The sequence below is a fragment of the Tasmannia lanceolata genome, unplaced genomic scaffold (genome assembly GCF_043159265.1).
Source record: "Tasmannia lanceolata isolate RefF3 unplaced genomic scaffold, GAP_Taslan_0.1 ptg000044l, whole genome shotgun sequence".
Taxonomy (NCBI): domain Eukaryota; kingdom Viridiplantae; phylum Streptophyta; class Magnoliopsida; order Canellales; family Winteraceae; genus Tasmannia; species Tasmannia lanceolata.
The window spans coordinates 21,407,581-21,423,771 of NW_027518721.1; the positions used below are offsets into that span (position 1 = coordinate 21,407,581).

A 16,191-nucleotide genomic window follows, 5' to 3' on the forward strand; every position below is an offset into this window, starting at 1 on the left:
CAGAGGTGCTCCAGCAGAACCTGTCATAAGATATTGTAGTTCTTTGGCAATGCTTGAATACTTTCATATTTCAATTTATAATTCATATAGATCCAACTTGATTATATATTGCCGAACTATGCAGGTCTGAAATTGACTTAAATGAAACATTGGCAAGTGATTTGTATGGCAACCATGTTAGTGGAGGTATCGATGACTTCCAAAATGTGGGAGATCTTGAAGTGGACTGCAGTAATGTTTTTGAAGACGGTTTCTGTGTGAGAGGTTTAGATTTAGAAGAAGAAAGAAATGATGATGATAATGACGATGGTAGTGATGATGATGATGAGGAGGAGGAGGAGGAGGATGATGATGATGACGATTATGGAAATATCGGTGTTAGTCCATGCGCTCAGCCTTTCAGTGCGGATTCTCTTATCAGAGGGGGTTCTCCTATCAGAGAGGGATCTCAACCGGTTCCGACTAACAGTAATCTGCCAATGAAAGCAGATGGGATGTTTGTTGGGGCCCATGATGTAGATACTAATAATCTTCAGTTTGAGCAGTTAACGGTTGGGGCAATATTTTCTAATATGCAACACTTCAAAAAGGTTGTCAAAGAGTACGCTATTCGGCAGAGATTTATGTTCGTGAGGTCAAAGTCAACACCGAAGAAGTATGCCGTTCGATGCAACGTAGAGGGTTGCAAATGGAGTATAACGGGTACTAATCATATGACCTGTGTTAGTGAAGTCGTTTGTCCCCGACCATACGTGTAGAACTAAATTAAGGGGCAATGATCACCCTCTTGTCACAGCAGCTTGGGTTGCTCAGACATGTTTACGCTTATTTGCTTGCCCAGATGATGTGAGGACGAGGATCATACGAGAATATATCAAGATGCATTAGGGTATAATTATAAGCTATTGGAAATCGTACAACGCGATGAACATCATACTTGAGATTAAGTGTGGGAATGTGGAGGACTCTTATCGAATATTGCCTGTACTTACAGTTCAGATGATGAGAAGAAATCCCGGCAGCTATATGTGTGTTTTCAGAGCCAGAGATTTACGACCTAGGGGAGATGATAGATTTGTTCGCTTATTTTGGACATTTGGTCCCAGCATACGGTTTTTTCATCGAACACTCAGGCCTATAATTTTGGTTGATGGGACACATCTGCGAGGGAAGTATCTAGGAATCTTATTGATTGCAATTGGGGTCGATGGTAACAACGGTTTATATCCATTAGCATTTGGGGTTGTTGAGACGGAGAACGAAGATAGTTGGAGGTGGTTTTTTATGTTGCTGAGGCAGTACGTATTGACAGCAGAGATGAACATATTCACCATATGCTCCGATCGACAGAAGGGGTTGTTGCAGGCAGTGCCTAATATATTTCCCAATTCTCATCATAGTTATTGCATGCGTTTCAATGCTGTCCTGAAGGATGCGAGAAGATTGCCGATTGCATCATTGGTAGAGCACACTAGACATCAGCCTACAGACTTCATTCAAAAGCGTCAGAAATTGGGTCATAGTTGGCAAACAAAGTTGACTCATTACGCAGAAGAACGTATAACATTAGCGAGGGAAGAGAGCCGCCAGTATACAGCTTATCGAGTTGGGGTTCATGAATATGAAGTACGGTCGCTTGAACATACAGATGTGTGGACCCCGATCCGAGGACGGTGCCGAGGGACGCGAGATCCCTCCTGCAATCCTCAAAGATCTCCACAATGGAAGAAAGCTCTGCCAAGGAACTCTCGAAACGGATGCCACCCTCATAGCATAGCATGAGTGGCGATATAAAAGGAAAGGGATACATCCTGATCCGGAGCCAGAGCTCGAAACCAAGATATATCTAGAAATAACTCAGAGTCGCCATCCATGGATGCGCCATGGAATCAAAACAAATGCTCTTTTTGCAATGGATAACCAGAGATACAAAAGGTCCGTGCCTGATGACGAATGAAGAAGGTCCGAAGAGCGCCCCCAATTCGCCCAAGTGCGAACACTTGGTCTCTTATGCCATTTATTATTGACCTCGAAGAGTTTTGGGCAAAAATCATGTGAAATGGGAACAATCCTCAGGAGTCGTCTATCTAAGCATGCATTTCCTGAGAATAGAAATAATAAGCACACAAAAAATAAATGAAAAAGGTGCCACCTAAATATTGCTAGGTTATGAGTGACATACCTAACTGGTGTCTAAGTTCTGATGGACAAACACATCCATGCTACAGCTACAGGTATAGAGCTGCACAAGAAAGTAAGAAAACACAACACAATATACAACATAACAACACAACGAACCCTAAGACTCTAAACGATTTAGCCCGAGTCCTCGGATGGTCTGGTATTCATCCAAAGAAGCCTACGTATCCCCGCCTCCATGAGAATCAAGGCAACGTAGTTCTTCGCGCCTATTCTAAGCTAGGATGCCTAAGACACCTAGACCTCTATCTTAGACTCGATCTAGAAGACCGGACTAGTTATTAAAAGCTTCTTGTACGATTATTTAAATTCTAGTGAATTGTGAATTTTAGGACACCCTATATGCCCTAACTAAATGCTAGTTAGCCCTAAGCTAATGCAGGTGGTTCCTACAACCTATGTGTAACTAGGCTGTGCGTCATAAGGAAAACAATGGGATCGCTAACGTATCCAAGACCTAGTCATCAGTCGGCGATGTGAATAGCCAACTGACCGGACGGAGGCGCTCCTAGCTAGGACAAACTCCTAACTCTAACACAAACACACAACAAGCACACAACAAAAGACAAACTCCTAACTCTAAAACTCTCTATCTAGGACAAAGTCCTAACTCTAGAGGAAGATCTTTTCGAAAAACAATATTTTGGAAGATTTTTATATTTTTTAAAAGGGTTAAAGATTTATTTACAAAGTTTGGCTGGACCTGGGATAAGAATCCCAAGCTGCACTACGTACCTCGTGGAAGAGGATCAAGCCAACGTAGTTCGAAAATCGAACTCTCCTACTACACTCCTAACACTTCAAATGATTTAACGGTTTTAATGTTTTTGATATTTTTAAAGTTTTTAAATGTTTTTTTGAGTTTCAAATTTCTAATGTTTTTGGATTTTAAAGCTTTTCCAATGCTCTGAACCTTTAAATGTTTTCAATCTTAAAGGGAACACGCAAGTAACACCACAAACTAGGGCAAAGCCCTAAATCTAAAGGGGAAACCCCGAACAAACAACAAGCAATTAGCGTCTCAAAGAGACAGACCACAACAAGAAAGATAGTGCCCCAAGAACAGAGAAAACAATCTAAGATCCCAAGCAGGGAAGGCTCTATATGACTGAGTTAGTCTCTAATGGAAAAACTCCTAACTAATAACACTAGGGAGGGAGTACAAATGAGTCAGAGACTCTATAATAACACTACCAAGTCAAAGACTCGCTCTAAAAGAGGAGGCAACTCTAACATGAGGCTAGGTAAGCCTCCTAAAGGGAAAACTCTCTATATGAGACGAGGCTTGTCTCTGAGACACAAATGACGTAAACAAAGGTTCTGATGAGACTGGGCAAGTCTCCTATATACAAAGGAGGGGTGCTCTACTCTGACTGAGCAAGTCCCCTAAGGATGGGCTTGGGCTAGCGCCTTCATCGCCCGAAACCAAGTGAAAACCCTTGGAAATCGATAGCCCATTCCCGAAGAACTGATAGAAGCCTCAGAACTAATAAGAAACCTCAACTGAAAGTAAAGAATATCCCGCAAGCTTGGGTATAACTTTCATTCATTTTTAGCAAGATCCTTGCTATTGAAAAGCATTTCCTCGATCAAAACATCAGTGACAAAATACAAAATGTAGAATTTGAAGTTCAAAAACCAAAATTAGCGTACAATGAAACAAATTGCATTGGCTTTGGAAAATCAAACAACTTGATTAAAAAAAGGGAATTAACATGGTGATGAGAAAGCTACCTTAGAAATGATATGGTCCTTGGTATTTAACAAACTGTGAAGATATTACCATAACTCTCCAAAATCAGCCGAAGGAATTGACAAGCCTGAGATTCCTAAGGTGGGATCCTTTCACCGGACTCTAACTCTGCAAACGCTGGTGAGATAGCCTCTCTCCAACTCGTAACTCAACAATATATATATGGATGAGATAGCCTCTCTTGCAAAACTTTAAAGGATTGATTTGGCTGCGAGAGAGCCGGGAAGGAAATTGGTTTGGTTGCGACTGAACCAAAAAGCTGGGATATTGACTTGACTGTGACAGAGTCAGAGAATAAGGGATATTAGCTTCGTTGAGAACGAACCAAAAAAATTGGAACACTTACTTGACTGCGAATGAGTCGAAGAATTGGAAATTGGCTCAGTTGCGAATGAACTAGAAGACTGGATAATTGACTTGACTGCGAATGAGTCGGAAGGTCAGAAATTTGCTTGGTTGCGAGCGAACCGAAAAGAAAAGGGTTGACTTGACTGCGAGGGAGCCAGAGTCAAGGATATTGGCCTAGTTGCGAATGAACTATGAGACCGGATAATTGACTTGGTTGCGAATGAACCAGAAAGTCAGAAAATTGATTTTAGCTGCGAATGAGCTAAGAATTGGAAGATTGACTCGACTGCGAGTGAGTCGAAGTCGGGGAGATTAGCTTGATTGCGAATGAATCAAGAAATCAGCGAGAAACTTGGCAGCGAACGTGCCGAAGAGCCTAAGATTTTGACCCGGTTGCGAATGAACCAAAAAGGCCGGATTGATGACTTGGTTGCGAACGAACCGAAGTCAAAGAGATTAACTTGACTGCGAATGAGTCAAAAAATTAGAAAAATAGACCTGACTGCGAATGAGTCGGAAACCTAAGATTTTGGCTTGGTTGCGAATGAACCAAAAGGCCGAGATGATGACTTGGTTGCGAATGAACCAGAAAAGTAATAACCTGACAAAGTTAGAAGTTAAAGGATTAATTCGGTCACAGTTAAACCGACAAAACTTGACTGCGATAGTCAAAAAGCTCAGAGATCGACTCGGTTGCGAATGAACTACAAAGTCGAGGATTGACCCGGTAGCGAATGAACCGAAAAGGTCGAAACGATGACTTAGTTGCGAATGAACCAAAAAAATGTAATAACCTGACAGAATCAGAAGATGAAGGATTGACTCGGTTATAGATTAACCGAAAAGTCGGGGATAGAAGCTTGACTGCGAATGAGTCAAATACTAAAGGATTGACTTGGTTACAGACTAACCAAAAAGTTGAGGATAAAAGCTTGACTGCGAATGAGTCAAAAGCTCAAAGGATTGACCTGGTTGCGAATGAACCGGAAGGTCGAGGATATGAGCGAAACTGCGAATGAGTCAAAGGCTCAAAAGATTGACCCGGTTGCGAATGAACCGAAAGGTCGAGGATATGAGCGAAACTGCGAATGAGTCAAAGGCTCAAAAGATTGACCCGGTTGCGAATGAACCGAAAGGTCGAGGATATGAGCGAGACTGCGAATGAGTCAAAGGCTCAATGAATTGACCTGGTTACGAATGAACCGAAAGGTCGAGGATATGAGCGAGACTGCGAATGAGTCAAAGGCTCAATGAAATGGTGAGACAGATTCTCAATGGAATGGTGATACGGACTCTCAATAGAATAATGAGACAGACTCTCAATAGAATAATGAGACAAACTCTCAATGAGATAATGAGACAGACTCTCGGTGGTATGGTTAAACAGATTCTCAAAAGATTGACCTGGTTGTGAATGAACCGAAAGGTCAAAGATATGAGCTAGACTGCGAATGAGTCAAAGGCTCAGAGGATCGACCTGGTTGCTAATGAACCGAAAAGTCGAGGGTACCTTGATCAAGCCGAAGTCTACATGAGACAGTACGGGAATCAAAGGTATGACGGGCCTGTGAAAAGGCTTTCACCAGAATAACAGTTAGAGGGACCTGTGGAAAGGCTGTTCTCCATACCAACTTCTAGGAGGTACAAACAATAATTTTGCTTCTTGATGTGAAAATTTTGATTGATTCCACTGAGAGATTGATTGTCTCTTGCCGAGAACTATTGTGAGTGCGAGTTATTTGCTGAGAACCGGATTCGGATAATTTGCAGGGTTTTGGGTATTAACCCTCTTTTTTTTTTAAAAGAGAATTGTATTCTGCTGAGGATTGAAAGATGCGGGAACAAATTCTAGACTCCACTGGGGAAACTGATTTTCTGGGGAAGTTGACCTTTCTAGAGAGTGGACTCGTCTGAGAAGTTTAAAGGTTTAGCTCGAGATATACTCGTGCCTCTCTTATTTCAACTTGCTATAGACATTGGTATTGATTGCCTTTTGTGTGCTTGATATCTTTTATGACGCAAGTCATAAAAGATGCCCCTAGTGTGCTGTGATTCCATGACAAGAGTCTTAAGGATTCAGAACCAGGATAGGTAAGGGAAATTTGAATTTGTATGGGTTCTTTCTTTGAAATAGGAAGAACAATCTCTACAATGGCTGGGTTTGAGAATTCCTTCTGTCACTGCTCACTGCTTGAGGCTTTGATGTCTTTGGCAGGTCTGAACAAGATGTCTCTTGCCTCTCTTTGATTCCTAAACCAGGATTTTCTTTGAATTTTCTTCGCATTTTGGAAGGTGTACTCTCGCTCTCCAGTGCCAAACAACTTTAGACCTTGAGAACTTTACACCTTGAGAGAAACATGGATAAGAATGAGGAATAGACTTCTAATGACTCGATCAAAGAAAATTTATACGATTCAAGGGACGACTCACTTTTGATTCACCCTTAGACCCAATGTATTATTTTTTTAGGGTAAGGCTAACCGCTCTCAGAGTAATTTCGAAAACCATGTCAAGAGGCATTAATTTCCTCCATCGGTATTTCCGTCATGGTTATTACCCCTCTTCGGATTGCTCAGTTTTAATGCCCCTAGTTTAGAAGGGTATCAAAGTAAGTCTCACCAATACTACTCGGGTTCGGGGATCCTGCCCAGTTTGAAGACTGCTTCTCCATCTCATTGACTTCTCCTCTTTCCAGGAAATCATAACTGATGTCTTCCAGGTTTTCAGTCTTGCAAACCGCTTGTCTTGATTCTTGCTTTGAGTTCTCACTCTACACTCAATTTCTGAAATTCTCCATAACTGAGGAGCTCCTTCTGTATCTCACCAACTTTATGTCTGTGGGAAGTCTTTGCTGCTAACTAGATTGCCTTCTTGAATTTTTCAATCTAGCAGACCGCTATCCTTACTTTGCATAAGCCAACCTCTTTCGTTGTTGACTTAGCAAGAAAAAATGATTCTCACTTTTCTCTAGGCCACCCTTTCAGGTTTTCAACCTAGCAGGTCTTCAGACTCTCGTTCTTTTCATTTTTTTCTGTTTTTGTTTTCAATTGCCTTGAACTTTTGCTCGTTTCACCAGAAGAACTTTATAGGTAGGCTCGGGTTCAAAAGGGTTAGATATCAAAAGTTCAAATGATTTGGATCGAATCTGGTCTAGCCAGACTACCTACGTACCCCAAAAATGGAGGATCAGATCTGCGTAGTTCGCTTTGGGGTTTATCAAAGAATGGTTTAGCTTTTTAGCTTCAAAATTTTGAAAGGGGGATGATTTAGCTTTTATCCCCAATGGTTTGACCGAACCTGAGTTGATCAGGTTGCCTACGTACCCCCGAAGAGTTGGGGATCAGGTCCGCGTAGTTCGGGTGCATAATGCCCCTGGTTTATAATGTGGTTGAAAGAATGTTTGGCTTTAAAACGTTGGCTCAAAGGGCTCACAAAAGGATTTTTTTTTTTTTTTAAAAAATGTTGGGATTTTGGCTATAATGGCTCAAACGTCCACGGATGGCCTCCTGGTGCTTTGATGTACAAGCTTTTGAATGTTTAAGGTTCAATTTTTTTTTTTCGAGTAGTCTGGCGGTATTTGCAAGCAAGACTTCAACCACGGTGCTCCACTTAAACTGATGCGCTTCTCGAATATCTTGAATTTATGCTCAAGGGTATACAGCTCTCGATAATCTCCAAATATTGGAGACAATTCTGATATTCAATCTATCTCATAGACTCCATCACTTGAGTCTTTGATTTTTCTAAAATGTTGTCTTAAGGACACATTCCCTTCTCCTTCTATTCTTTTTTTGCTTTTAAACATTAGGAATGTCCTTGCTCTTGAAGTATTCCACCTCAGAATCTCATTGAAAATATGTAGCTCAAAAACTCTTTTCGGGCTCGAATTGATGACTTCATTTTATGAAAGTCTTCTCTCAATTTCTCATCAGCTCCACTGGATGTCTGATGTTCATCTCTCTCAAATTCTTACTTTTCGACTGAGTGTCTAAAGTGAAAGGAGTCTTGCTTTTCACAACAACAGGACGTTCACCCTGTTTATCCTTATGGGATCAAGCAAGACTGCCTTGAACCCCTCTAAATAGGTTTATCAATTCTTTGCGCTCCTCGGGAGATAAAGTTTTGCCAATCCATCTTTCCCGAGTTTCAGATTTCGATACCACTATCAACAGCTTTGATTTCTTCTTTGAGTGGCTATGCTCGACGCTCTTCCTCTCGTTTGATCATGTTTCAGATCTCGAGGGGAATTTCGTCTGCATTCTCATCCGAGAAGGGTGTCTTTAGTTATTTTAAACATTAGATCAAGAGTGAATCATAAGAATACTGATAACATTGAAATCAAACTTTATTGAATTGAAAACTTTCAAGTACATCAATAGTTCTCAACACGCCTCAGTGGGCTATATATCAGACTTGACAGAAAATAAAACACTGACTCTAAATGAGAAAGACTGACAAACATGACACCCTTTTTTTTTTTTTTTTTTGACATTGACACTATCACTCACCAACTTTCAACACAAGAGTTGGTATACACTTGATAGAAGTCAAATCTTGAAACATGATACTTGGAACACCTCACTTGAAACAATGACACTTGGACATGGACAAGGACTAGGCACTGAAGTTCACAAGTAGCATGCCTTCCTCCATGATGTTGTCGGCTAGTGGTTTCGGTTCTGGTATAGGAATCTCGGAAGAGGCGGTCCCATGTAGTTCTGTCTACCTTGCCCAAACTGCCCTTGAAAACCAGCTGGTGGCATCATGCCCTCTGCCCTGACATTCTTCGGAGGCTCAAATTCTGACATCTTTCCTTTTCCTTTCGATTCATTTCCCTGCTCTGAGGTGGCATAAGCAAATGTGGTGGGACATTTGAAGGGTTGAATGGGTCTAACCGGTGCATAATTCGCGAAAGCATAGAGTTCAGGAAGAATGGATGAATCTCCATCTATCTCGTCCTGAATTTTATGTTTCAATGCCATGCACTTTTCTGTTGTATGACCAATACCTCCGTGGTACTCGCAATACTGATCTCTTCTCCAGTGTTTGGGGACCGGGTTAGGAAGAGGCTTCGGATCTAAAAGTGTCAAACGACCTTCACTGACCCATTTCTTCATGATAACTTCCTGAGGACAAGGTAGGTGAGTGTATTCCCTCCTCAGTCTCTGACCCATCCTTTCTTCCACTTCTATGATTGGCTTCTTAAAAGGTTGACGATAGGGTCCAACATTCTTAACTTCACTGGGAACAAATGCAGGCTTTGTCCCACTATGCAAATCAACATATCTGTCAAGAATTAAACTTTGAACTGATGTTTCTTCTGTCATAGTACCCATATCGGCAAACTGCTTAGGAGCTGAATCACATCCGGTAGATGGATATCGTATCTGAGTTTTCATCTCCCTCACTTCTTCAGTTAGCATGGTCATCTGACCAAAAAGTTTAACCATCCAGTTTTCCATTCTGATGAGGGCCAACCTTTCAAAAGATTCTTCCATTGGTCGAGAGTTTGATGGACTAGGTGGTGTTTCTGAGATAGGACGAATGAGGGATGCAGGATCCAATAATGGTTCATCCGTAGAGATAGCTCCTACCATCGGTAAAGGTCCAACTGACCTTCGCATTGGTTTTCTGGTAGCACCTGGTTCTCCAACAACTACCTTACCATCCTTGATAAGTTTTAGGATCTTATGTTTCAAGGCTTGGCAACTGTTGGATGAATGTCCATGAACTCGATGATATTCACAGAAGTCTTGCTCATAAAAGTTGCTAGGAAGAGGATTTAGAGGAGGAGAAGGTTCAGGAAGTTCAAGTTTACCCACTTTGACCAATTCTCTCAAAGCTTTTTCAAGATTCTTCGGCAATGGAGGAATCTCTTTATTTGGTTTCTGAATAGGCCTGTTTCCTTTCTGGGCCATCTTCTTGAAAGGTTGACGAGAGGTCTCCACATTACTGACATCTTCAGCTGCTACCATAGCCCTCTTTCCGTCTCTAACATCAGTTGAGATCCTTGTCTTTAGTCCTTTGGCCAGTGCATCCTCTACTTGGGTTCCCGTCTTGATGAGATGATTGAAATCGAGAAAGTATTGGATAGCCATATGATGGTAGTACTGTGTAGACAGATTCTTAACCACAATCTTGATCTGGTCTTCATCGGACAATCTGTGGGTCATCTGAGCTGCTTTCCTTCTCCATCTTCGTATGAAGGAAGTGAAGGTTTCATTATGTCCCTGTTTCAACATTTTCAGATCCCTTTTGGTTATGTCTATTCCTTCTTCCATGGAAAACTGTTCCACGAACTTGTTGGCAATGTCTTCCAAAGTTCTGATCTCATCAGACTTTAGACTCAAAAACCATTTCTTTGCAGTTCCGAATAGAGATCGAGGGAATACGAGGGCAATCTGCTCTGGAGAAAGTCCATGCTGTTGCAAAATAGGAATGACAGACTTCAAATGGCTTGTGGGACACCCTGTTCCATCATACTTATCAAGATCAGGTACTGTGAACTTAGGAGGAAGAACAACACCTGGGGCTATCATGAAGTCAGACATGTTCAACTTCTTAGTGCCTTGGAACTTCATGCTTTCCATTTCTAGGGTTAGCTTATCCAACCTGTCTACAATCCCTTTGCTTTTATCAGCTCTCTCCAGATGAGGGTGACAATTCTCCTCTACATACTGCCCATCCTCGAAGTCATCCTCAACAGCAAACACTGTTGGTCTGCTCATCATAGGAGGTGGAGGAGGTATGACTGAAGGATGCTGGGGTGCAAGTCCTTCAGAAGCAGAACCTCTATCACTTTTCAGACGGACTATTTCCTCACTCATATTATTCATCTGTTGAAGCATAGTCTTCATCAATTCATTCATTTCAGCCAGAGTATTTCCGGATTCAGCCATAGGTTCTAGTGTGGGTTGAATAGAAATAGGTACTGCAAATGAGTGAAGTCAACAAGGTCAGACCCCCGCCATGGAATTGACAAACACTATAGTTCAATATAGGGTAATCAAATGAAAATCTCATACGCAAGTTGAAACAAGAGATGATGCGAATATATCTTTCCCATGGATAAAATCCGGCAGCATAAAATCTATGCAAGGAGATGTGGTAAGATAAGCACATAGAGTTTGTCAACAAGTCTAAAAGGATACCGACCAAACCCAAGGTATTTGGAGAAAATTCAGCAGCATAACAGCTATATAGAGAGGGTCTAAAGCTGCTAATCACAAAGGGTATGCCAACTGGATTAAGATAAAGTAAGGCTCTCAGCAAGAACACACACTCGAATGAATGTCAGCAAGATAAACTTGTAATCAAGCAAGTGGAACATAATCATATCAGAATCAATCATAGGAGAAGGATACAATAGGCAACACTGAATTTTTCATCCATGATCAAATATGATCAGTAGATCAGAAAGAAGACCACGGCCACAAAATGACAGAAGTAGGTCATAGACCGGGTCTAAATCTTGAAGATGGATTGATAGAATTGATCGAATTTAGATAAGAAAACCTCACTGAATAAGAAGGCCATAATCTAATAATCAATATAAATATGTATATATACATATATACACCCTAACCAGGGGCACCAGCCCTAAATATAATCCAGCAGAGTCAAGACTCTTGACTCAAGACAGACATGTGAGTGTGCTAGGACTGCGTTGTAGCCATATAAAGCGAACTACAATAATCTATAGACAGGACATGGCTCCTAAATCTAGGCTCCAACATGTGTAATCAACACATATTCGTCCCTATATGAATACATATATATATATTGGGTTCCCTAATTTTGGTTCTAAAGGGAGCAACTAATATATATATACATAATATAATGAAATAAAAGTAGGGCCCAGGCATTTCTGCAGGGTACTATGCTTATGACCATACCCTTGATGTATAACGCCAGCACACCCAGCATTATACAGAGTATGTTCATTGCTCATCGGCTGCTGTAGAACACCAGCACACCCAGTGTCTACGGCTGCAGCTCTGGCGCATAGCTTGGTAATAGATACAACAATCCCATCCAGGTAATGACATCCCAGATGGCATGTACTGTATCTATCCCATGGAGCCAAGAATAATAAAATCAATAAAAGAAAAATAAAAAACAAAATGATGTATGTTGTGCAGTGTGTGAATCCCTTGTTTCAAACACCTATTTGGTGCCCCTGGATTCTAAGCGATTAAATTCCCATTTATAATGATTTTAGCCCAAAATTCTTCAAAATTAGTAATAAATGACATTTTAACAGAGTTAGGCAATATCTCGAAAGAATATCCCCAGCAGAGTCGCCAGCCTGTGGACCCCGATCCGAGAGAGGCGGCGGTGAGGGACGAGCCCCACGCGCTAAGGTCTCTACAGATCATCCACGTGAATGGAGAGCTCTACCAAGGAACTCTCGAAAGAAGATGCCTCTCACAGCACGAGTGGCGATACAAAGGTGAGATACCTCTCGATTCGGGGACTAGCCCAGATTCGAGGCGTACCTTAAACAAAGAAGAGTCGCCATCCAAGGAAAAATGCAAATGGGCCTTGGATCCCATACTATGCTCTGTTGCAACGGATAACCAGAGATATAAAATAGGGTTCGTGCCTGGTTACGAATTCGGAAGGTCTGAAGAGCACCTCATCCGCCCAAGTGCAAGCACCTGGTCTCTTATGCCATTTGTTATTGATTTTAAAGAATTTTGAGCGAAAGTCATATGAAATGGAAATGAATATTTCCGAGAAGACGTCTATCTAATCATGCGTGTCTCGGAGAGGAAATCAAAGGCACACAAGATAAAATAAAAGAAACATGTGTCGCCTAAGCATTGCTAGGTTATAAGTGACATGCCTAATGGGTGTCTAAGTTCTGATGAACAAACACATGCATGACACACCAAAAAGTATAAGGTCTGCGCAATAAAGTAAGAAAACACTGCAAAACATAGAAAATGACTCGATACCATACAACTCTAAGACGCTAATCTATACCTAGGCCCGAGTCTTTAGATGATCTGATGTTCATCCAAAGAAGCCTACGTATCCCCGCCTCCACGAGAATCAAGGCAACGTAGTTCTTCGCACCTATTCTAAGCTATGATGCCTAAGACATCTAGACCTCTATCCTGGACTCGATCTAAAAGACCGGACTAGTTCTTAAAGCTTCTTGTGTGATTATTTAAATTCTAATGGATTGTAGATTTTAGGACACCCTATATGCTCTAACTAAATGCAGGTTAGCTCTAAGCTAATGCAGGTGGTTCCTATAATCTATGTGTAACTAAGCTGTATATCCTAAAGAAAACAGTAGGATCTATCGCATCTTAGACCTAGTCATCAATTGGCGATGTGGATCGCCAACTGACCGGACGGAGGCGTAAAACTCCTAGCTAGGACTCACTCCTAACTCTAACACAAACAAATAAAACACACAACGAACAAACAACGAACGAGGGAGCAACTCCCGACTCAAAAACTCTCTAACTAGGATAACCTCCTAACTCTAGAGGAAGATCCTTTCGAAAAAACAATATTTTGAAAGATTTTTTTTTTTGTAATTTTGAAAGATTTAAAATGCTTATTTTTAAAGGTTTGGCTGGACTTGGGATGTGGATCCCAAGCTGCACTACGTACCCTGTTGAAAGGGATCAAGCCAACGTAGTTCGGAATAGATTTCCTAACTACTCCTAATGACTCAAGATTTTTGAGATTTTTGGTTTTTCAAATGTTTTTGTTGTTTTTAAGTGTTTTTGACTCAAGGGGGACAAATCCTATCATCATAAGGGGAGGACAGACTCCTGATATCCCGCAAAGGTTGGACAGCATCCTATGCTTTGCGGGGGAAAAGAACAGAAACACAGCTCTGCAAGGGTTGGACAGCATCCTATACCTTGCAGGACCGGATAGAAAAAAAACATGATACGATGAGAGGTTGGATAAAATCCTAACTCCTATGATGATAGAATTTGGTTCCTGAACAAGAGGACTGACTCTCTAGACTAAGGACGGATTCCTATGCTAGTGGGCTATCAAACTAAAATAAAGCTCAACAAGTAATAAGGAAAGACCTTGTGCATATTTGGCAAAGGTAAAACATCCAGCCGGGCCGGACAGCTACCTAGCCCTAGGGTGCAACAAATGTGCAACCCAATACCCATAAGGGTAAGGGGTATGATGCCAAGCCGAGTAGGATGTTCTCCCAAAACCAAATGATGCACAAAGAGGAGGATGCTAATAGAATGAGACTGGGCAAGTTTCTTAGACATATAGGTAGGATAGAGAAAAAAATGCGAACAAGGAAAAAGAGACCTTGTGCATATTTGGTTTAGGTAAAACACCCAGCCGGGCCGAACAGCTACCTAGCCCTAGGGTGCAACAAATGTGCAACCCAATACCCATAAGGTAAGGGGTATGATGCCAAGCCGAGCAAGGTATTCTTCCAAAAACCAAGAGACGTACAAAGATGAGGTTTAGAAAGAAAAATGGGATTGTGTGAGACTCCTAAACAAAAAGATAAGCTCCAAGAGAGGTGCTGACGAGACACAGCATGTCTCCTAAGGATGGACTCACTAACGAGACAAAGCTTGTCTCTAAAGGATACAACTTTCTCTGTCTGAGACATAGCCTGTCTCCCTGAGAGGACTCTAGAGAACTCTTTCATTGCCCTTGCAATGAATGGATTTCTAATTTCTAGGGGATACACACCATAAAGACTTGGACAAGTCTTTAAGCAAAGAAGGGAGTGCTACTTGGACTGAGCGAGTCCCCTAATGATGAGCTTGGGCTAACGCCTTCATCGCCCTACAAGAAAAGGAGATTCTAGTATCTAAAGAATCTTAACAGAAATCTATAAGACTGTGTTAGTCTATCAAAAAGAGAAGAAAAGGCTATCAGATAATCGCAAATTTTATTCTAAAAATAAATCAATTGCCAAGCAAAGAAAAATATACAATCTAATAGCTATCATAAAATGATAAATAACATTAATTAGTCCAGACCAGCCGCTGGATAGCCTAATAAAGTAAAAAACAATATCAAACACTTCAAAACCAACCACAAACCCCAATACGGGGACTCCAATGAAATCAGATGATGCCAAAGTAATCATCTGATATCATATACACATGATAATATTTCTAATCCCGCCTTGAGATCAGACAGTACTCATGTCGATAATATCGAACAGAATAGTCATCTGATCTCCTTCTTCCTATTAACAATTTATTTAAATAATAAGTAATGAATATAATAAGCTTTGAGATAATCTCACCTGAACAGTCCATTTATTACCGTCTTCGAACCCTAACTCAAAGTTTAGTATGAAAGAGAAGTAGTAAATTTCCAACAGATTATAGAAACATATTAAATGATATTTTCAATTTGTACAAATTTTAATACATAACAGGACATCAACTTGTGCAGATTCAAATGTAAAAACTGTGAAAGTGAAATATAAGCAGATTTGTGCAAATAGTGGGGCCGATGAGACAAAGCTTATCTCCAAAAGGGGTTTGATTTTTCTGAGACACAGCTTGTCTCCTAGAGAAGGCTCTAGATAACTCTTTCATTGCCCTTGCAATGAAATAAAAGGAACCTAAGGTCTAAAAGACTAGGCAAGTCTTCTAAAGAAAAGAGGGGAGTGCTACTTGGAGTGTGCAAGTCCCCTAATGATGGGCTTGGGCTAACACCTTCATCGCCCAAGCAATGTCCAGAGAAATCTAATGTCTCTCTAACTGTCATCTCACCACTGTGAACATCATGCTGGCTAACATAAGCACAGGTTCTCTGAGGGACGAATTCCGACAATTCACGACCACAGTAAGTGATTTTTCCATGTAACTTTAGCTTTCTATCAAGTTTCCCTGCTAGGGCCAACAACAGGCTTGATTTCCCTG

The 16,191-nt window shown here is 41.1% G+C and overlaps 1 protein-coding gene across 1 annotated transcript; it reads left to right on the plus strand.

Moving 5' to 3' along the window:
- The first annotated feature begins 924 nt into the window (after nt 1-924).
- On the plus strand, nt 925-6,503 carry LOC143863418 (uncharacterized). The gene is made up of 2 exons (XM_077374082.1): nt 925-1,626; nt 6,435-6,503. Exons 1-2 carry the CDS (start codon nt 925-927, stop codon nt 6,501-6,503), a joined length of 771 nt encoding a protein of 256 aa, XP_077230197.1.
- Nucleotides 6,504-16,191: the final 9,688 nt, after the last annotated feature.